Source organism: Sarcophilus harrisii, chromosome X (genome assembly GCF_902635505.1).
Source record: "Sarcophilus harrisii chromosome X, mSarHar1.11, whole genome shotgun sequence".
NCBI classification, from domain to species: domain Eukaryota; kingdom Metazoa; phylum Chordata; class Mammalia; order Dasyuromorphia; family Dasyuridae; genus Sarcophilus; species Sarcophilus harrisii.
This window is the reverse complement of record NC_045432.1, coordinates 59,871,955-59,895,518: the sequence shown is the minus strand read 5'-3', so window position 1 is coordinate 59,895,518 and position 23,564 is coordinate 59,871,955. Positions and strand designations below refer to the sequence as shown.

At 40.5% G+C, this 23,564-nt stretch overlaps 1 protein-coding gene across 4 annotated transcripts in view; it reads left to right on the top strand.

Annotated features, from left to right (window-relative positions):
• The window catches only part of HDX (highly divergent homeobox), a 103,705-nt gene that overhangs the window by 25,595 nt on the left and 54,546 nt on the right, over positions 1 to 23,564 (top strand). For 2 of the 4 annotated variants that reach the window (XM_031945007.1, XM_031945006.1), the window contains exons 2-4: positions 3,958 to 4,104; positions 9,152 to 10,264; positions 20,679 to 20,732. In XM_031945007.1, coding sequence (XP_031800867.1) covers positions 3,958 to 4,104; positions 9,152 to 10,264; positions 20,679 to 20,732 — 1,314 coding nt within the window. Of the gene's footprint in view, positions 1 to 3,008; positions 3,089 to 3,957; positions 4,105 to 9,151; positions 10,265 to 20,678; positions 20,733 to 23,564 lie in introns of those variants that run through there. The other 2 variants (XM_031945008.1, XM_031945009.1) reach the window with 2 other exon arrangements.

The following is a 23,564-nucleotide window of genomic DNA, read 5'->3' as shown; positions in this document are numbered from 1 at the left end:
TACTATTTTAGCTTTCAGCTTAAAGAGGGAGAAGATTGTGGGTGCTAGACTGTCTCTGCTTAGACTGGAATTGTAATACTATTTGCTCTAGAATGAGACTATGTACACAGTGCATTTCTCTTGGCTTAAGTAACTGAAATCTCCAAAGGGCATAGGTACAAATTAATCTCAAAGCAATTACGTGGCATGTTCACAGGCTCACAGATTTAGCTTGAAAGGGAGAGGAGAGGTCATCCAATCCAGTCTCCTGATCTTAAGAGCTGAGGAGAGGAGTCCAGAGAGGTTAAACTACTCCTTTAAGGTTACAAAGGTAGTAGGTGACCTGTCCCTCCAGAATGGCTTTACAGAGAGGCTCCCGGTACAATGTCTTGATTTGTTTGGTTTAGTCATTCTCTCCCAAGGAGGTCCGATTATTTTACCCATTTATGTCATGTAAACCTATGTAGGGAGGAATTGCCTTCTTTTTTAAAGTTTTATTTCGGGTGGACACTGAGGTCTCGAGCAGTGAGTTAATACCCCAGATCACTGTGTGTCAACAAGAGCAAAGTTAGGAAATGGTTCTGATTCTTCATGTAATGGAGAGAAAATTGGATTTGGAATCAGGAAGGATGTGGACTTGAATCCTACCAAGTCAGTGTCTCTCAGCCTCAGTTTCTTCATCTATAAAATAGGGATGATAGTAGTCATAGCACTTCCCTTTTGTGATTGTGAGGCTCCATTGAAGTGGTATATTCCAAGGGTTTTGCAGATGTTAAAGTGCTATATGAGTCAGTCAGTCATTTACCTCTCATTTAGCATCTACTATGTGCCAGGCACTGTGCTAAGCCCTGAGTCAGTGAATTCTTATGAATTCGTACCCAGTTTAGTGCTATTCCCATTCATTTACTGTGCTCAGTCTTTTCTTAGCTTTTGACAGTTACCTCAGGAATATTATGAAGTGGTAATACAGCAAGGAAAAGGCCTAGTTGTTATAATAATGCTAGTAAGAAAAAACCCTTAATTTGCCAAATGCTTTTGCATATAAGTAACACAGTTGCTGCATGTTATCATGATCTGTTTTTGGCTTATCCCTTTCCCAGATTGTAAATTTCATGAGCATAGAAACCATATCTTATCTAAATGTCTTTCCCCAGAACCCAGCACAGTGCTTTGTTACCCAGTGCGTGCTAAATAAATGTTTGTTGAATGAATACATCATTTCTTTCAGTCCTCAGAATAGCCTTTTGAGATAGGTTGGAAAGATGGTGCTATTCCCATTTTGCCACTGAGGAAACTAAATCTCAGAAAGGGAAGATGGTTTTTGTTTTTGTAGCCAGGATATGGGGATTCTCTTTGCCCTTATCCTCAGAATTGAGCTCCAGGCTGGAGTCCCAGATAGAAAGGATGAGGACGTGATCTGCCTTTTGACTTATATAAGGTCATAGCACATTTTTCATTATTTAGTTCCTTTTTTTCCCTTTCCTTTTCCCAATAGTCTAATGCCTATGGGATCCCCAACGTGATTTTTTCCTTCTGCTTCTGATAAATAAAAATCCTACCTGTAAGAGTAAGATTGTAAAAAAAAACTTTTCTTGCTGATGATTAAGAGCTTCAGCTGAGCAGTTGGGTATCTTGCTTCCTCACTGCCCAAGATAACTGGGGTGGGTGGAGATAATGACAACTTATCTTGTTCTTGCAGGGTTATCTGGTTGTTGTGGGAAAGAATTAGCTTCCTTTAATTTGGAAGATAAATAATAGATCTCCTGAGCAAAGTGGTCTTCCTGCTGATGCTACTGAATTTATGGAGAAAATGGAAAAGGTCACGGTGTTGTCTTTTACCAGAGCTGGAGCCGTTGTATTTAGCTAATAGTGTCAGTAATGGAGAACCTGCTGGGATTTGTGAGACTGCCCTCACAATTGAGAAAGTGGCCATTATTTTCCTGGAGTCATGCCAATAGGAAGACATCTCCCCCAATTCGGGCAGGTGTTGTCCCACCTAGGTGTCGTCCATCCCCTTCCACTCCTGGGCTTTATGCTATCATTACTGTCCCGTTAGGGAGGGGCAAAGCTGTAGCAGTAAATGCCCGCCACGAATCTAAATTGGCCACTATGATTTAAATGGACTGCATCCCACCAATGCCTTGTAAAGTGCTCCGCACGTTTCTGGTGCATAATAAAAGTGTGTTAAATTGAACTGGTTCTAGCTAAACCCCAAAGGAACACAACTACATTGCTTCGACATGTGACTACAGCATTTCCATTGGAAAACCATGAGCCCCACTCACCTGAACAACCTGCCGAAATGAATATATTTTTATAAAAGCAAAGAGAAAGGCTTTCATCTCCCGATGGCTATGAGATCCTACAGTTTGTTCAGATCAGGAGAGGTGGGCTGCTTTGTTGGCACACCAGATCTCTTATCTCCCAGGTTCTTTCCTGTTGGGAACGGAAATGAGTTGGAGTTCTCGGAGGTGGCAGCAGTGGTAGTTAGCAGCCACTTTTGTAGATGCTGCCACTGCCCACTGACCCAAATACCTTGGAAAATCCCATCGTGTGGCTGGGGACTTTAAGGAGACCCCTCTTCATGAAACAGATGGACACCTGGGTTTCTGAACTCACCAGATCAATCAGGGCAGGGACCCAACTATCCTCTCTTTTCTGTGACCCCACAGCTCCATTTTATTGTTACCATAAGCCTCCTGGAGGTAGGGAGATACGAGTGGGGGCAAAGAAGGAAGACAGGTACCCTGTTAGCTGCTGAGGAAGCAGGCATTATGGGTCCTTTCTCATTTCTTCACAGGACTGGTTTGTTGTTTAAAATCTTCTGAGAAGGGAAAATCAATTTTAGTTCATATGCCCGGGTACTGAGTGTTCTCTATCTACAGTTGCCAGGACAGACTTCCTTCGGGTTTGGCTACAATGTTGTTGTTTCTTGGGGCATTGTCTTGTTTCTTTTCTGTTTCTTTTTGGGTTTTTTTTTTTTATTATCCATTCTACTTAAGAAAGGCTTGCCTGCTTTTAGAAATATTCATTTCAGCGACCACTCCAAGAAAGAGCTGGAGTTTTCCTTGGCCAGAGTCTAGGAATTGTCCTTTTCTGAAATACAGAGGTAAAATATACCTATTCTTAAAGGAGGGACCTGTCATCTCCCACTGTCAAGCCAGTTTTTTGGGGTTGTTTTCCCTTTAGGACTAAAGTATCTAGCCTATCGTGCAAGAAGGAAGTATGCTTTGTTTTTTCTTGCAGTCTAATTAAGATCCAGTGTTAATTTAACCTGAAGGGGCATAGATTAAATGTGGCTTGTTTTCCATTGAATGTGCATGGTTTGGGATTTTGATTTCTATGCTTTATATAGGTATCAAAATCACAACATTGGTTAGTACTGCTGAAAGAGCCTCCCACTCATACCTGGCAGGTTATTTGACAATATTTCCATAAACATTATAGCTTAAAAGAAGAGTATTTTGATTTTTCCCCAAAGGACCACTTTACTCCTGGAAAGAAGGAAAAATAAAAATACTGATTTGTTTCTGGTTGTAAGACAGATATCTGTCAGATGTGGTCTTGCCTGACTGAGAACAGCTATTGGTCTTGGTGGGAACTGACCGAGGATGGCCATAACGATGCCAACCTTTACTGGCCATGTATGTATATTGCTTTTGGTGAAAAAAGCCCTATTTCTTTTTTTTTTTTTCATACATTAAACTAACCAGATAAGGACTCTCCATTTATTTGGCAGTCTTTTAAGCTGATATTTTCTCTGAACAAATACAGTAAGTCTTCACCTGATGTGCATTTTATCAGCAAGAGCTGTCTCCCCATAGCCCAAGTAACTTATTGCCCTTTAGTGGGGATTAATTCACTGAGAAAAGCCTTTTAGCTCGGTAGCTTGAACTTGTCCAGATAAATGAGAGCCTGCAAATTCGTCCGTCTCAAACGATTGCTTCCAATGTTCAGAGTATCTTCTTTTATTTTTAGATGAATCTGCGTTCGGTATTTACTGTAGAGCAACAAAGGATTTTGCAGCGTTATTATGAAAATGGGATGACAAATCAAAGTAAAAATTGCTTTCAGCTCATATTACAGTGTGCGCAAGAAACTAAGCTGGACTTCAGTGTAGTCAGGGTAAGTACAGAGGTCTTCCACCCTTGAATTGACACCATTTCATAACAAATGATATTTGTTTAAAGTGAAACCAACTGCTGGGCATGAAGGCACTAACTTTCTCAAGAACTTCGTATAACTTAATGCTCATTTTTGTAGTGAGAGCACTCCACCTGTAGTCTGTATTGATGTTCCTGTGAATGTCTTGGGAGCATGAAAGCCTTTGTTGGGGGAGGAGGGGGGTGGGCAGGTCTTACATCGATTGAATGAATTTCTTGAGGGTTGCTTCTTCCTTTTCGGCTATCATTAAGTCTTTAATTAAATTTGACCTTTTCCTAAAGATTGAGTTCAGTTATCTGAGGGGCCCCTGATGTGCCTGACCCAGTGCTTCCCTATCCTGTGGATGTAGATCTCCCAAGAAGTCTGTACACTTGATGCAATCAAATGGCCACCAGGCACTTATGGCACGGGCATTTATTGATCTGTTTTAGGGAAAGATTTTCTTTTTGGTTTTTAGTTTGATAAAAATATATTCATTTCATCAGGCTGTTGAATGAGTAGGGCATTCCCAGAAAAACATGGCATTGCAATGTGAATGAACATTTTGCACCCAGAACAGTTATGTTGTCTTAATCATAGTTGTTAGCCATTTTGGAGAAATCAAACCTCAAATTCATCAGTCCTTTCATAGTTGTTGACACATGCTCATCTACCCCCTGACACCAAAGTCAGTGGGACAAAGAAGAGCAGATTTCTCAACCTTGGCATTCTTTTAGAGTAATTTGAGAGAATGTACGTCTTGTTTTAATGTATTTTTCTGTGGAATGTCTTCAAAGAAATTTAAAGATTGAAATCTCTTCTCAAACAGAATACTTTGGAGAGTACATTTCCTTCAATCAGAGAACATGTTCTTTTCAAATAGGGATTTGTATCACTAATCATAGGAAAAACAAATTGAGAACATAGCTTTCTTGTTTGCTGAGCTCAACCTTCAACCAAAATAGATTTATGTGAGGACCAGAATGTATCCCCTGGGTAGCACAGTGTTGTATTGCAAAGAATACCTTGACTTAACCTTGTAGTTGTTTTAAAAATAAATAAATAAAAGAGGAAAAAAAAGAAATCCTTTTGGAAAAAAGTGGCTATTATACAAGCCTCCTCTTGGTTGTATTTAGGGTATTTAATAAAAAAGAATGAGTAATAGTAGCTCAGGTTGATGGGATCCCATTTTGTCAGATCAAATTCTCATTTTTGAAGTGTGACTTCCTTTTGTTTTTTTCTCCCTTTTATCTTCCTGTTACTTTGATGTAAAAAGTGTTCTCTGGCAGTTGTATGGCAGACTCTTAGCTTTCATATTTCCAATTGCTCATTGCAATCTTCCTCTAATAACTTGTTTTTTTGTGCTTGAAAATTGAGAGTGCGTTGAAATACAAAGATGTGGAATTGTGCTGTTGCCAATGCCTAAACAGGGAATGGACTTAATGGGACTAAAGAAAATCGATGCCTTCAACATAAGATTACAAATAAGATTTGAACCAAAGCATTAGAAATTTGTAAAGTTTATGCATGCTCATCATTCCAGGCTAGTGTAAAGAATACAGAAATTCATACTTTTGAAACCATACTCCAACAGGACTTGGGTGATTTTTTCCAGCCCAGGTTGAAGAGAACTGTGTCAAGCCTTCACCCCAGCCTTTGCTACTGCTCTAAGAGAGAAAGACAGTGACAGAGACAGAGACAGAGAAACAGAGAGACACACACAGAGAGAGAGACAGAGAGAGAAAAAGAGAGAGGGAAAGAGGAAAGAGAGAGAAAAAAGAGAGAGACAGAGACAAAGAGACAGATACAATAAGAGAGACAAAGGGGAGGGGGGGAGACAGAGGAAAAGAGAGTTGAGAGAGAATTTGGTCTCCTTTCTTTCAGTTGTGTTACACATTCGATTCACAGTACTCCTTCTCCAAAGAACTCCAAATCTCTGGTTTGGAGAGCTTGTAAACAGCATTTCCTCTAGAAAGAAGATTTTCAGATATTAGACCAACAAAATGACAAATCTCATGTGAGACTGGAAGAGAGAAGGGGAAGAGGGTCACTGAGAGGAAGTTGCTAAGCATCAAATTGAGTTTAAAGAGATCTGTATGGAAACGAAGGGTCAACATCAGAAAAATCTCGCTTTTGTGTTCTGTATAGCGTTGCTTTGTCAGCTCTTCACCAAGATTCTAATATTATCACTTGACCCATTTGTTCATCTCAGAACAATAGAACATTTGTATAGTAGAACAGTGTACATCAAACATACATGCTTGAGCTGTTGACTTCTTCCTAAGACTCAAACTTTTTTCTGTTTTCCTATAGAAATAACAGTTAGACCTTGGCTGATGCAGAACCCTTGGGGAATGAGTCATTCTGGATTGCTGAGGGTTTACTCCACCATATGAATTGTTTGCTTTTTTTATGTTAACCATTTTGGAAAGAGATCTTCCTAAACTGTATTTCCCACTTCCTTGCATTCTCAAACAAAGGATATTGACCATCATTTAACCTTTCCTTGATGACTCAGAGGCATCACCATGAACATCAATCACAGTACACTGCTGTGAACCAGTGACGCCCTCAGGGCCAATTAGTGTGTTAGGGCCCTTTGCCTCCGCACTCCACGGCCCCCAAGAACTGCAGTCCTTTTTCAATTCTTTTGTCTGCTCCTGGTAGTTAGGTTTTTTTCTCTTCCTTTGTCAGGCTGTCAGATATCACTTCTCACTTCTGTCTATAGTAGCCCATCTCCTCTACCTTTTGAAATGGCACTTTTAATCTGCTGTGGGTTTGTTAAACTCAAAAACCAAGCTCCTTAGAATTGTGTGTAAAGTAGTAGGAAAGAGGCTCCGAGTGAGGACCTGAGAGAATTTCTTGTGAGCACACGCATAAGTTTTACTGCACAGGCTTTTGTGATAATGTCTTTTGGCTGCTTGGAAATCTTTTTTTTTTTTTGCCTGCTTTCTGAAGCTCAGCTTTATTCTATATTGACAAGTTTTCTAACTCTTTAGGGTATTTATATAATTTAGCTTTTGCCATATGCCTCGTTCAGTTCTCCGATGGAACAGTACAAAATAACCCTTAAGTTTCCAGTGTTTTCAGGTTATTCTGCATGTCCCCAATTCAAGTTTGCATGGTGAAAAACATCTTAGTTCAGAGACAGAGAGGAAGTGGGGGGGAGCGGATTTGTTCCAAAACTTCTCTTCAAGAGGCTGGGAAATTTCAGACTTTCTTAGAGAATTAGGTATTTTGTGCCTGCTTAGTATAAGGCATTATCCTAAGCTTTGCAGATACAGCAAGGAAAAAAAATCACACAATCTCTGCCCTTTAGGAACTTGGTTGGGGGCTGGAGAGGAAATGAGGGAGTTGGGAATACACCATGAACCCTAATTAAGGATTACAAAGATAGGATGTGATAGGGGAAAGAAGAGAGCCAGACAAAATGCTCCAGGACTATTGGAGAGGAAAAAGACACTAAGCCGAGGAGGATCAGGGAATACTTCAGGGAAAAGACTTTTCTGTTTTAATGTTTCCATTTTTCCCCCTTTGTATTAAAATCATAAGATTTGTAGCAGGAAGGGACCACAGAGATAATCTAATTCAACTCCTCCATTTTATAGATATAGACGCTAAGAATTACTTATCATCTCTTTGTCAGATGAATGTATATATATACAGCATGGTGCCCATGTTTAATTTTCTAAATTTGAGAAATCACCAAAAGGTTGCCAAATACCAATAAAATTTAGCGTATTTCTACGTGGGATCAGGATGAAAATGGAAATTTTGTTTGCTTAGTTATTAAGTCAAAGACACCGAACGTAGATAGTTTTCCTCTTTGGACCCTGCTTTAAAATATATCTTTGCTAGACAGTTCTATCTCAGCCCTTGCAAGACTAATAGGATCCCAAAATTTTCAAGATTTTTGAGCTGATCTCATTCCCTCATACCCAATCCCTCAGCTTTCAGATGAGGCCTTTGCCTCTTGGTATTCAATTGTGTTATTCCAGAGGTTTTTCTTCTGCCCTTTACTTCAGCTCAATCAGAACAAGTTTGAAGCCGGCATAGCGGCCTTGGTATTGTCTTCATTTGGACAAAAGCTGGTCATCAAAGCACAGACCCCTCTTTCTAGAATTTCTCAACAGGCATAAAAATCACAGCAATGTTTCAGGTGGTGCTGATACTAAATCACAGTTATCTAGCACTTCAGTTTTATGCTACACCCATGGGAGGCAGGGAAGAATCATCTAGGGCCTGAATCTCTTAATTTCTTTGCTAAGAGCAGTTCCAGATGTGACAGCTCCCTCTTTCTGATACGACTCACAAATTCTCTGCAACTTAGTCTTAGAGAGTTGGGGACGGGGGGCGAAATCCCTGAGAAGTTAAGTGATTTACCCAGTAGTAGTAGGTGTCAGATGCAGGTTTTGGAAGGAGGTCTTCCTGATGCCAAAGCTGGTCCACCACATCTTAGTATCTTTCTCGTATATTATTCTGTAGTAGTACCTTCATTATACATATGAGGAAACTAGAACTCAGAAAAGTTTTTAAAAAATTGTTTAGCGTTACTTGTCCAGTAAGTGGGACTGCCAACAATCAACCATAGGTGCCTCCTGACTTCAGGTCCAGTATTCTTTCTGCTCCCTCACTGCCATTTTTAGAGTAGCATTGGTCTTCTGTCTTGTGTAAATTAATATTTAAAAAAAAAAAGTAAATCTTACCAAAAATCAAAGCACAATGCAATTGAGGGTTGGCCATCATAAAACATCTTCACTCTCCTTGTATAAAGGTTAGGTGCCATGTAATTGGGGAAGGACAGTGCCACAGTACACTGCAGAGAAGGTTTGAAGTATCCACCAAGTGTCTGTGAATACTCTGATCATAATTAATTTTTGGAGAGGTCTTTTATTTGACTCTTCTTATCTTTTAGCTAAAAGTGGTCTGATAGGAAATGTGAACACAGTTTATCTTTTAAAGAATGAGGCTTGCTGGCGAGCTGTTAGGGGCTTTGGTTTTTCATATGAATTTTTTTTTGTCTTTACAGACTTGGGTTGGCAACAAGAGAAGAAAAATGAGCAGCAAGAATGCGGAGTCTGGATCCTCAACCCCAGGGACTATACCTGGTACCCCTCAAGCTTCTCCAGACATGGCTGTCAGAAACATTGTCAATGTCAATGTCGCTCGACCCCCGAGCCAGCAGTCTTCTTGGTCTTCTAACAATGATGTCATAGTGACTGGTATCTACAACCCAGCTACTTCTTCTAGTAGGCAAGGATCCACCAAACAGACAAATGTTCAAATGGCAGAAACTCATAAAATCCCCATTCAGAGATCCCTGGGGAAAAATGAGCCTGAATTTCAGCTGCATGTTCCTGTGCAGAGGCAAATGGCACACTGTAAAAATGCCTCACTGCTCCTGGGTGAGAAGACAATTATTTTGTCAAGACAGACCAGCGTACTGAATTCTGGAAACACCGTATATAACCAGGCCAAGAAAAACTACGGAGGTGCCTCAGTCCAAGCTGCTGAAATGCCATTACCTCAGAAGTCAACGGCGTGCCACCGCCCTTGCAAAACAGAACCCATGGGGGGCCAAAGGTCATATAAGCCCGAGCATTCAAGTCTCATGCCACACAGCTCATCTGGACAAAGGGCAGGTGTCAGAGACCCTTACTGTAATGCCCAAAACCTGGAAATCCGAGAAGTGTTTTCATTGGCAGTTAGTGACTATCCACAAAAAATGCTTGGAGGGCACACCACACACAAGCCTAGCTCAGCAGAAGGGAATTACCTGTCCATTGCAATGGAGACGGGTGATGTGGATGATGAATATGCCCGAGAAGAAGAGTTGGCCTTGATGGGAGCCCAGATCCCAAACTACTCACGCTTTTATGAAGGCAGTTCCCTTCGAGCTGAGAACCAAAGTGCAACTTTGACTGGACCAGGGAGAAATATGGCAAATTCACAATTGGTGAATGCCAGAGACTTGCCTGACAATGTACTCTATCACAGAGACTATCACTTGGCCCCACGGACCTCATTGCATACACCATCCAGTACGCTGTACAGCAGTGCTAATCCATCACGAAGTCATTTTTCTCCACATTTTGTATCATCAAACCAATTGAGGCTGTCACAAAACCAAAATAATTACCAGGTAATTTGCAAGTTTTGTTTCCGTGGTTTGTGTGTGTGTGTGTGTGTGTGTGTGTGTGTGTGTGTGTCTTTTTGTCTGTGTGGGTTTTCTTGACAAAAATATCAAAGTCTCTTTACTTTTGATCATTCCTCAGATTGAGTCTTGGGTCAGATAGCTCACAGTTTGGAGACATCTTGAGAATTTTTTTTCCCTTCAAGGCTTGGTGTTTTGGTGTCATATCCTGGAGAATCTTGTATTTCCTCTGCCCTTTTTAGAAATGCTGACTTTTTTCCATTGAAGATAGTAATTTTAACACTTTGGCAGGTTTCCCATAAGGTTTGAAATGTGGTTGATTTGTCAGGAAATGGTGGCAGCCTTATGGGAAGTACAAAGCTTTCTGTCACTAAAATTGGATTGAATTAGCTAGTTACATCCTCTTTAACCTGGATTGTTCCTTTAAGGAAAGGGTCCATAGCCTGGGGGGGACATGCATTTTTGAGGGAAAAATAAGTTTTGTTAACCATATTTCAATGGACCTGGTTTCTTTGGCAATGCTATGTATTAATAATCCTTTAAAAATTTAAAAATTCTGAATAGGAATCCATAGGCTTCAGCAAACTCCCAGAGATGTTCAGAACCCAGATAAGATGAAGAACCCTGCTGTAATAAGGCCTATGCCTGCAATTTAGATAGTTACCACCACATGGATGGGTGCTGTGTTCAAATACAATATGAAGGTGATTTCAGTCTTCCCGCTAGTCCCTCAGGGCTGATAAGAAGCTATTGATATCTGTTCCAGAAAGCCATCATGATAAATGTTTATCAGACTAGCTTATATAAGAACATACATCTATAGGAAATTATACAAATTAAAAGAACCCTAAGCTCCAAAATTGATCTTGTTTTTCCTTGCTACTTCATTAGTCTGTTTGCTAGTTAACTACATCTCTGAGCAGGTACTTCCTCATTCTATACCTGCCCCAAAGCTGCTTTGGAAATTGCTTCTTTCTGGAGCCATGATGCCTTTCTGTACCTAAAATGATGCTAGGCCATTCGCACCTATGGCATGAGATCATGTTGTCTTCCTAGTCCTAGTGAGGAAAAATTGCTCCATTCCCTCTTCTTCTTCAGTGTTTATATATGGACGAAAACTCAGAGCTTGGCATATCAGCAGGTATCCTGCCCTGACCGCCAGAAGAGGTAGTTCTGGGTTCCATAAAATCTGATGAGGAAGGTGCCCAGAACCTTTCTGCTGCATGACGGCTAATAAAATTGTGAATAGATAACGAGTACTTACTGTATGAAAGAGAGTGCTCTAGATGGACCTCCTGGCCCTGCCATTGTTCCCAGAACCCAATGGTATGTACGCAGTTAACACTCAGAATTGTTTGTCTGGTGGGTGGATGGGTAGATGGTGCATGTCAGTTCCATGCTGGTTCTAGCATCTGTGTAGTAGAAGCACCCAGAACCATACTTTTTTTTCATCTCTCCTCACTTTAAAAATATTTAATCAGATTTGAGCATACCGTTCAACTCTTCTTAGGAGACAATCATTATCTCATTTGAATTTCTCAAAAACCCTGAGGCAGGGACTCTGGTTATCATTCGGTCCATTTTACAAATGAGGAAACTGAGGGGATCGAAGAGATCAAATAACTTGCCTCTGGTGATAGAGGTAGTCACTGGTCATGACAGAATTCAATTCTACATCCCCCTGCTTCCAGGAGTAGCGTTCTTTCCAGTGTGTCATGCTGAGTGCAGATTGTAAGGCATCCAAGGGGGCCAGAGAATTTGGCATCAGCTCTGCCTCCGTACCATCTTGAAGAAGTTATGTCAGCTTCAGAAACAAGAATCCCCAGCACGCCTCAGAACCAACTGCAGTGACAGGGTGCTTTGGTTTGGAGACTCTCTAGTCTTGCCCTAGATAGGGTCCACGCCTTTGGGGGAGACATGCAGTCACATTGGGCCTAGGAGTTTGACTCACTGTGCAGTTCTCTTCAATGTCAAGCCATCTGTATATCATAGATAGGCTTACTGTGCTGATTAAAGATGAATAATTAATGACCATCTATGTGAAGAGCTTAGAGCTTTTGGAAGCAAGGTGCTATATAAATTCAAGATTTATTATTGCTATTCTTATTTTGGCTCTGTACTTACTGCATTCCCATCTCAGGGATTTCATTAGATCTTATGAGCTAATGGAAGGAAAGCACTTTGAGTCCCTCTAAAAGGCACTTTATAAACACAAAGCATCCTCATTAGTGACAGTGTCTTGGTGGTCTGTTCCTACTCTGGCCAGTATCTGTGGACTTAAGTACTTCTTGTTATTACATCTTCCTTTATTTCATGTGGGCCTTTAAAGACACACGCAGAAAAGTTGCTTCTTTTGGTCCTTCGAAGGGCCTTCTGGGTCCCGGATGGACGTCTTCCCTCTCCACACTTTTTTGTCCAGTGTGATTCTCACACAGATTTTCCCCTAAGTTCCCCAACATTTTGGAAATAGAAACATAGCCCTGCAGGGTGCATATTGACTTAGAAAAACACATATTATTAACATTATCTACATAATATTATCTTTTTATGTATTTTGTTTTGGGGCAGCTAGATGACACTGTGGATAGAGTGCTGGGCCTGGAGTCAGGAAGAGTCCTCCTTGTGAGTTCAAATCTGGCTTCAGACACTTACTAGCTGTGTAATCCTGGGCAAGGCACCTAACTGCTGTTTACCTCAGTTTCCCCATCTGTAAAATGGAGATCATAATAGCCCTGACCTCCCCAGGTTTTTGTGAGAGCAAATGAGATTCTATCTATAGAGTGCCTAGCACAGGGCCTGACTTACAGTAAGCACTAAAGAAGTGGTAGCTGTTGTTACCGTTAAATATTTTCCAATTACATTTGAATCTGGGGTCAACACCTGTGTTCTAGAGGACCACAGTCTTTTTCTTCCGGTGTTGCCTGGGCAATAGCACGCTGATGTAACTGCCCCTCTATTTCCCATTCCAAGCCCAGGTCCCCCTCTGTCTCCGATCCCATTTACCTAGATGTGCACCTAGCTCACGCGTCTCACCGTGCACAGCATCGGCACAGAAGCTGTCATTGACAAGCTACCCCATCTTGCTTGTACTTGCCAGTTCTGTTTCCATAACCTTTGTGCAAAGGTGCTAGCCATACTGGATGCCTCCAAAGTCAGTGCAGTTTGAAGCTTTAGTAGTTTTGAACTTAAAACTATGCTGACTTGAGGGATACTCTGAATATCCTATTTTTGGCAATATATTCCCCTGTCCCCATGTGGAAGAGGAGATGTGTCTTTTCCCCCCTCCCCATCATTGCTTCAGCTTTGCCCCTGGCTGCTTAGATTAGCCAGTAGAACAGCTCTGAAGGCTTGATGAGGACTCTCTTGAAGAAAAAAAGATTATCTGATAGAAATTAAAGGAAAAGACCTCAAAGAAGTCCAGAAGGAGGTTTCTGGTTTGGACCAGCCTTCAGAATCATGGCGGGGATGCAGGGTGCAGAAAGGAACTGTAGATTATACCTGTAGTATCTAGCGTATCCCTCCTTCTTTTCCTCCTTTAGGGGAGAAATACCTGCTAAAACAGTATTGTTTCCGGATTTGCCAAGATATCTGGGTCTTAAACAGACCTGTTTTCAATCCTTATTTGTTTTTATTCCTCTAAAGAGGAAATCACAGTGTGAATTTGCCAGGCCACTTAGGTTTAGGACAGCAGCCAGGCCTGTTTTGTTTTGTTGTAGTTGGGTCTTTAAAAAAAAAATCTGTTGAAATTCCCACTTTGGGTAAAAGAGAGAAAGCTAGAGAAAATCAAAGGGGATGTACTTCCTGGAAGGGAGGAGCAGCAAGAATGATAAGATGCTAGATGGGGAAAAGTTATAATTTCTCATTCAGGGTTCTTGCTAGTTCTGCTTAATAAAGAAAATACTCATTATTCAGCAGATAATGATGTGATCAGTACATTTTTAAAAAGGAAAACCAAAAATGGCCGAATCAAGTATCAAACGTGGCCATGTTTGATCCTATTTGATAAAATAGCATGTGCATTGAGGGAAGGTTGCTGTTCAGAATTCTTATAGCCTTTTTTTCACCCCTCAAACCAATGCATAGGGAGATAAAGTCACTCTGAATGGGGTATTGTTGAGGTCCCCTTTAATTTTGCCATTATTTTTAGCAGCTGCTGCTAAAATGAGGTTTGTATATTGTGTATTGTTCTTTTAGAATCCCATTGGAAACAGCATGGAATTCCAATTTACCTGATCTCTATCTCTTGTGGTTTGTAAAAGGTCAGCTGCTAAAATCATGTGGAAAAAAACTGCAAAGCAGCTTAGTTGTCAGTTGCCAGAGCTTTCAGGGATGCTAAAGTTTCCCAGGCACTAGTTTCAGATCACTGAACAGAAGAAAAATTAATGTGCTTTAAAACTGTGTGAGTTGGTTAGCTAGAGGCTATGGTGTTGAAAGTATTATTTATTGTTGGGGGGGTTTTTAAGTCTCATTACCAAAAGACTGAATGGAGGAAAGAGGGAGAACTACAGTTTTTAAATGACTCAAGGGAACTTTATCCTCTGTCCACTGATAGTCAGTTCCCAGCCAGGAGCAGGCCCTTTTTCCTCCCGGGAGATTCTCATCTCTTACATGATGTCCTCTCTTAGCGCTCAACATATGCTAGTTAGCGAATACTACAAGACCATCCCCGGAATTTAGTCAGTCTCCCATTTATTGAGTGCCTACGGCATGCTTAGCAGCAGGTTCTATGCCGTACAGGGTATTAACGTTTTCTTTCATTAACCTAAGGATTCAAAGACACCACTTCAGAAAAGCTTAGGAAACCCTGCAGATTAAACCTGAGTGATGGATATGTTTTAATACCCAGCTCATGCCAAAGCTGTAGCTGACAGAGAGGTCAAGCTTTGATTTATGAATCTCTTGTTGCAGAAAGTCAGTGAGCAGTTATCTGGTTGGATGTTAGTTGAATCTTGCTGATTGCTTTAGTTAATCAAATTCATTTTAATGAAACGGAACTTAATAAAATATCCACTTTTATACTTCACATAATGTAAAAGATATTTCAGGTAGCATCTTTTTTCCCCTTCCATAAATGGATCTGAAATATTAAAAAATGGGTTAATTAACCTAAGTGCAGAATTGTTTTTCCAACTGGGTAATTTTCAAGATCAAAGGAGGAGTGCTCTCTGAAGTGTGCCTTTTATCCTAGTATTGTGACCAAATTGGAGATATCCAAACTAGGCACTGAACCCTTCAAAGCAGCCAATTTGGAGAGGTAGTACAAATGCTGATATAGCCATTCATTCAGAAAACATTTATCAAACACTTACATAGTAGGGCTGCTCCTAGAAGATGTATAGAGAGATTTCTTTTTAAATGACATAGTCCCTGCCTTCAAGGAGCTTACATTCCACTAGAATCATAAATGATTAGAGTTCCTCATTAAAACTGGTATGAGTCTATGACCCATTTTTTTGAATCCTAAATCCTTTGAATGCTTTCTTGTCCTTTGAGGGTCAATTTAGTTTTTGGAAATGGCCAAAGGAACATTTGTAGCCAAGGTGGGTGAATAATGTGACCGAGCAAAGTAACACAGTTTAAGATGTTGAATGACTATTAAATAATTACACTGATTTCTGTGTATGCTTCTGGTTCTGGATATCATTCCAGCCAGGAGATGGCCCAAAAGATTTGGACTGATGGCACCCTTGCTGGAATAAGTGTATAGTCTGCCAAGGATAGTGACTATGGAGAAGGGGAAAACATAGCTTCCAGAGTTCGGGGGCTTTGCAGTTGAGAGGGAGTTTGTTTCAAAGCACTTTGAAAACTTGACTCCTCTGCTTAACTACCAAATTATTTGTACCATGAATTTATGGAACTACAAACATGACTTGAGTGTCCCTGAGACTCTGTCCAAGGTTCTCTTTTCTACTCCTTTTCTATTCTTATTTGGTGATTTCATTAGGTCTCCTGGCTCTAACCTCTCTCTTGACTTCCAGACTCACATTACTAACTACCGATTGTATATTGTGAACAACTGGATGTTCTGTAGACAACTCCAATTGAACACGTCTAAAATAGAACTAATTGTCTTTTCCCCCAAACCCATTGTCTTCCATGCTTTCCCATAACTGTCACTTCTCGTCACCCAGGTGCACAACCTCAGTGTCAGTCCTTGACGTTTTCTTCTCATCCCACATATCCACTCTGTTGCTAAATCCCATCATTTCTACTTTGACAGCATCCGTTACATACTTCACCCTTTTTCCATTCAGATAGCCAACAGTCTGTCATGGGCCTATATCTCTCTATGCCTAGGCCACTGCAATAGTTGGTTGGTCTCCCTGCCTCAGGTTTCTCCCCACTCTAGTTCTTCCTGCATTCAGCTGCCAAAGTAATCTCCCTAAACCGCAGGTCTGACCCCATCATTACGATACTCCATAAACTCCAGTGGTTCCCTGTTAGCTCTTGGGTCTCTTTGATTTTATAACTAAACCTCCTTATCTTCTTATACTTTGTGTCCTTCCACTACATTGATGACGATGATGATGATAGCTAACAATTATCTAGCATTTACTCTGTTCCAGGCATCAAGCAATCAGTGCCTACCTTCTTGCTCTTCCTTGCATGTGACTACATGTATTTTCATGGGTTCTCCCTCCTCACTGCCACCTCCTGTCTTTCTTGGCCTCCTTTAAGATTCAGCCTTCTTTTTTCATACCTTTCCTTCCCCACTGCCATCACTAGCATGTGCCTGACCCTCCGAGATTACCTTCCATTTCCCTGCATATACCCTGCATATACATAGTTATTTGGGATTGATGATGATGAGCTCCTTGAGGATAAGGGGTTTGGGCTTTCTTTTGTATCCTTAACATTTGGCACAGTGCCTAGCACATAGTAAGTACGGAATAAATACTTGTTGGCTAACTAAAGCCAAAGTTAATTGGATTTGACAGTTGCTTGTTGGGGTAACTGTTGGTGACTACTTTATAAAGGAGGGAACTTAATTCTGTCCAAACTTCATTACGTAGACTTAGTATTTGTATTTTTTTTAAAATTGTAGGACATTGGAAGTGACCGGTGCTTATGGGACTAACCCATTTTCTTAGCTACACGTAATTGATTTTAACACAGAAACACATTTTATAGTCACAGATGGGCCCTGTCACTGTTTATATAAATTCAATTACCAAGTTTATTATATATGTGCTTTTGATTATTTCAAGTATGATCTTGCGGTAGTTATTGTTTTTTGCAGTTCATTTAGTTTTACGTATTTTAAGTAGCAATTATGTATAGCGAGCTCTCAATTAGCCTCACCAAAAGAAGGGAGCAGTTGTACAGATAATCCAAAATTGTTGAAAATCCAAATCATTTTTAGTTAGCTCAAGAATGCTAGATATTAATTGCTTTCCTTTCAGCAAACTTCCTTTCACCTTTGTACTTTCCATTGCTCAGCACGGTACATGACACATAGTAGATACTTAGTAAATGTCTATTGATTGATTTATTGCTCATTTTTGCCTTATATTTTAATTAGCTTGCGTTACTGAGCACCTATGCAAACTGACTAAGAATTGGGGACATCACATAGTAGGGGTGGGATAGAGCAGGACCTCTTAAGTTTTTGCCACTCTTGAACCCTTTTCGCCCAAGCAATTTTTATGTGACCACAGGTATATAAAATACATATTCAAATCAAACATTAACTGATAATAAACAATGATGAGATCGCAAACCACAATTTAAGAACCTGGGGAATAGAGTACTTAATAGGTTTTCAAAACTCACCTTCACCTCCTCTATTAAATCATTTATCAAGTCCAGTTGATTCCACCCCTGCAATATATCCCCCATCCATTTCCTCCCCTATTCCTACTGGCTTGAATTTTGGGGAGAGCCTCTGTGTTATTCCCTCATTTCAGTGGTCAACTCTTCATGACCCCGTTTGAGATTTTCTTGGCAGACATATTGGAGTGTTTTGCAATTTCCTCCTCCAGCTCCCCTGAGGCAAACAGGATTAAGTGACTTGAACAGGGTCACACAGCTGGGAAATGTCTGAGGCTAGATCTGAAGTCCAGAAGAAAAATCTTCCTGACTTCAGGGCCAACTCTGTCCGCTATAGCATCCCCTAGCTTCCCCTAGCCTCTTTACATAGATTCTCTTTTCTCTTCCCCTTCAAGCCATCCTTCCTGTGCCGCCAGCATAATCTTTGCTATCTATAGATCTCCTCATATGGCTCTTCCCCCCAGACATTCATTGATTCCCTATTGCCTCCCGAATCAAGTTTGAACTTCTTTGCCTGACATTCAGGACATTATGTCACAAGTTTTCCATGTCACTTCCCAGCCTGTCTCAGATCACTCTCCTACATGTCCTCTTTAACTGAATTGACTGGCTGACGCTTTGCCTCCTCCCTGTGCCCTGAGCTCTCCTGTGTCTCTCACTTCTCTCATTGTCTTCTCTATGGCTAGAACATGTCTTCTTCTTTCTTTCCTTCCTCTTCTTGTGAGCTCCTATCCGTGCTTTAAAGTGTTTTAAAATCTCAGGCCATGTCTTCCATGAAGTTTTTCTTGATGTTCCCAGCTGGCAATGACCTTGCACCTTACACATCATGTGCTAAGTACTCTGTTGTACCAAGCATGGAACATTTTGTGTTAGAATTATGTTTTGGGCTCGTGTCATCTTGCTGTATTGTAAACCCCATGAAAATAAGCATGTCTTAACTGAATTGTCTCTCTTAGTTCAGCCCAGGATTTTACCAAAGCAAGCACTTCACTATTTGTAGAATGAATGGCTGCTGAGTAGCCTAATGTGATTTGCCTATTATTATCTCAAAGACAGATCACAGTCCTAGTAGCGCAGGCACAGTAATGGTTTTTTCCCCAATGTTTGAATTATTGTACACAGGCACTCTTTCACATCTCCAAGAGGCAGTTTTCTTGTCGGTAGATATAATGGACCAGCCCTGAGTATAATTTATCAAAAAAAAATGGCTTTTCTGATAGACAGCTCTTGCATCTACAGAGAAAAGTTTGGTTCTGGCTCTGTCTGGCTAAGAAAACTCCCGACCAGTTGGAGTTCAGCCTTTGATGGTGTACCCCAGGGACTCTGAGGTGCCTGGAGCCTAAGGTTGTCCTGGGCATGAGTTATGTGCTTGGTGCTGTTCTAGAGTAGAGCACTTTTATCCTTACCCTTTCTTGATTGTTTCTTTGCTTTGCCTTTCTTTGTGTCCCCAGTCTTAGTCCTGCAACTTCCTGGTACATGGTGGCTTCTCTATAAATTCTAGTTTACTCACCCACATTCCCTGGGGCCAGCTTTGAGTGCCATTCTCCCCCTCCTCCCACTTTCCAGGTGACAGTGGTGGGACGCATCGGTCAGTTCTTTTCAGAGTTGGACTATTATCCTATCTAATGGGATTTGGCAGCTTGCATTCAGTGATCTTTTCTGTAGGTCAGTGGGGGCATTTGAGAGTGGGTTGAGAAATTCGTCCTCAGCAGCCATAATGGGTCAAATGAATCCTCTTCACCTACCCCCCCAACTGTAATTAAAGCTCCGAGTCTCTTTACATTCATGGGAAATGATTGCAATTCATTTGTAGAAATTTGAAGTGGCCTGAGCTCTCTGAAAGCCCTGTCTAAGAGTAAGGTGATGGTATTATCTAAAACCTCTTTATCAGCATCGAGCACCCGAATGTGACAGGTCTTTTTAGAGAAGTGTTCTTCTCTGCAGAAATTTGACGTGGAAGAGCTATGCCTCTGACTCATATTTCCCTTCCCCCTTCTCTCTATTCATAGGTCTTTTCTGTAGTTGAAACTTTCTTGAAGTTAATGAATCTCTGAAAAAAGGGATTGTAGCATTTCCTAGAAGAGGAGTAAAGTTACTTCCACCAACTATAACCATTTGGATCATAATCTCTTTTGGTGATTTTTGATTTTTTTGATAAAAGGGTGGGAGTGGGGACTTTGAGATATTTTTACTGTTTGAGCAAAACTTCGTTTCCAAGAATACTTGGAAAAAATACTTGTGTAGGGTTAGTCCAGTGACGATTCTGAAAAGTAAACTGAGGTCATCTTTCTCAATACTGTGGAGCACCTGTCTGTAATTTATGCCATATTTTTGCTTTTGTTTTTAATAACTTTATTGTGTATAGAATTAAAACAAAACCAGCCTGTTTTCTCAGTTGCCCAAATGATTCCGCAATGCAATGTTATGAAAACATTTCTAAATTTCTAGGGGGACCTTGTCACCTCCCTTCTAAAATTAAGAAAGTCCTTTAGATCTCTTGGGGTAAATGAAGGAATCACTTTGGTTGGCATAGGGGATGTGCTCTGGAAATAGACCCATCTCTTTCATGTTGATCTACCTCCCACCCATGTCAATGTCTACCTGACCGAGACTCCATTTGTTGTTTCCACAGATTTCAGGAAACCTTACTGTGCCTTGGATTACAGGGTGTTCTAGAAAAAGAGCAGTAAGTAAATTTTTATATAAAGCAGCAAGCGGGTCATACCTTCCTTATTGTTGTTAGGAATGCCATGTAGAAAACTGCCCTGGTTTTGTAATGCTGGGAATATAGAAGTTCATTAAGATTGTTTTATCTCAGAGGCTATATTTTGAAGTAATATTTACACAATGTTTACAAATTCCACCAAATAATGGTAACCTTTAAAAAATACTGCAATCAGCATACCTAAGAAAGTTTTGCAACAGGTTGTTACAGCTGGAAAATCATTTTCATAAACTCTAATTGGTAAGTTTTCCTGGGTCTGATTGGTGCCAGCTAATTTGGCTTAACAATTGAATCTTGATTGGGACTAAAATTAGAAGGAATTTCTAATCTTTGTTAAGGAGTTTCTCCTATCACTTTGTATTTGAATGTTTGGGGGGGGGGCTAATAAATCCTCAGGTTGTACCCATCTCTCTTTTTGTCCTACTCTGGTTTTCAGTAATCAGATTTGAGAAACATTTGCAGTCAGTACTGCAGAGATTGGGAATGGCAGATGGGGTGACTGGCCTCTCTCCCCATCAGTTCTGTAGACAATAAACCTTGATGCTCTGTTCTCTCCAGCCCTTAATCCACTCAGATTTCTCCCAGTCTAATTACCCTCAACCTCTTCTCTCTCCCTTTCTTCTCCTGTTCCCTGAATGATCTGACTTAACTAACATCCCTGTCTCTACCTCTTTTCTTTTGACCCTCCCTGCTAACCACTTCATTCCCTCACTGTGCTTCTGTCTGGCATCTTTCTAAGGCCTGGATACTCAATTCTGGTTTGCACTGAGGATTGAGTCTTGAGGATGAGAGCTCCAGAGAAATTGCTAACTTGCATGCCCATAGCTCTCCAGTTTTTCATGAAAGTCCTATAAAGCAATAGCCCCCTCCCCCTCTTCCACCTCTACTCCCACCCCAATACATCTTGAAGAACACGTCAAGCTTTATTAAGAATGTGGTATCATGTGTTGTATTTGCAAATAATTTCTGTATATAGGCACCATACCAAAAGGAAGCCTTTGTTAAATAGATTGACTGCTAAATGGACAGTGACTTGTGAGCACATCTGGCGATGAAGATTTCTTATTTAATCAAATTTGTTACACCCATATCATCAAAGCAGCATGAGAAAGTTGGCCGTGGCATGGAAACGGGCTCATTATAGAAAACTGAGCTTTGGTATAACAGCCATTCAAACTGGCTTCTACCTGGTTTATTTGGGCAAAAGATGGCAGTGGATATGGGTATCCTTATGAAGTTTTACCTGGACCATTTCTCACCAAATTGTAGCCTTTCTGTACTTTCAGAGGAAGAGGATTGGGTTTCCTGTTTCCATGGTTGTTTTTTTTTTTTGTGTATGTGTGTGAGTATTCAATGATTGTCTATCTAATTCAGTCAATGGAATAGCATTAAATGAACTGAATAGGGGAAGAGAGCTGGAAAATCCAGGAAGTTCTGAGAGCTAGGTCCACATACACACAGCGTTGGCACCTGGCTTAGAGATTTCTTGGCTTGGGAAGGCCTACAGGCTCCACCAAGAGAGTTCAAACTACTAGTTGGGAACTCTGCTTCAGAAAGTCAGCAGTTGGCTTTGTACCATTAAGCCTAACTTTGCCCAATGAACTTCTTTTCTCTTTTTATTAAGATATCCAATTTTGAAAACCAATCAAATTTATTTCACCTTGGTTTGAGTCCTCCTTCATTTCCTCTTGCTCTCCTCTGCATACACCAACTAATTAGAGCCCTTAAAATTATATTTTGTATTATTTAAATCCTGAGAGAACATTGCTGTTGAAAGTAAAGCTTTCCTAATTTGCACGTGACAAACTATTGTCCGAGTTCTATCACAACATATCTCCAATTTCACTAAAAAGAGACCTGAGTCATCTTAGGGTGTCTAACAAAACCTAATAAAGAAGTAATAACCACTGTCTGGAACATTAGACTGTTTTCAAACAAAGAAAGTATAAGGAGTTATGTTCAAGGAAAGAGTGGGAAGCAGGGAGGATCATTAAGCTAACCCCTTGAACCTCTAGTTTACTTTCCTTTAAAAAATAATTATAAAAATGCTTTTGGGAAATACCTTTTAAAATACTGTTAAATACCTTTTAAAAAATCTGTGAGTGTTTATTCTTCCTTAGTTTCATTTGCACTCAATGTTATGGGCATTAGTACAATTTGGCAAATACAGGAAGGAAGCCATGCTGAGTTGGGACCATAAATCTCCAGGCTACAATAATACTGTAAATCTCCTCTGAAAATATGAGGATGTAAGAAAGGATTATTTAGGAACCCTTTGTTCACTCTGCTTGATATTAATTTTGGGGTAATTATTAAATTACATGTAAAATTGAAATTGTTGTAGTTTAAAAAGCAAAGCCAAAACTCGAGGCGGTTTGCTGTCGTGGATAAAGTGTTGGACTTGGGAGAGTCCAGAAGGATGGAGGTTTGCATTACACCTCTACCACCAAGCAACATGATTCCCACTTCCGATCCTCAGTTTCCTCATATGTCACATGGTAATAATAGCTGTAGTGCCCAACTCACAGGGGAATCATGAGGTTCAAGTGAGAACATAGATTTCAAATGCTTTGCCAACTACAAAATACCTGAGTAATGTCTGTTTTTGTGGTTGTTACCTTGAAGTGAACCTTCTTCTTGCTTGGCCAGACAAGGGTACACCAGTGATCAGGGCCATTTTGGTGGATATAAGGAGACTACCATTTTACCACCACTGAAGTTTGATAGTTGTATCACCTTCTGCAACAGGTTAGCACTGTTTTGATGGTGCATATTTATGTACTATACTTATTA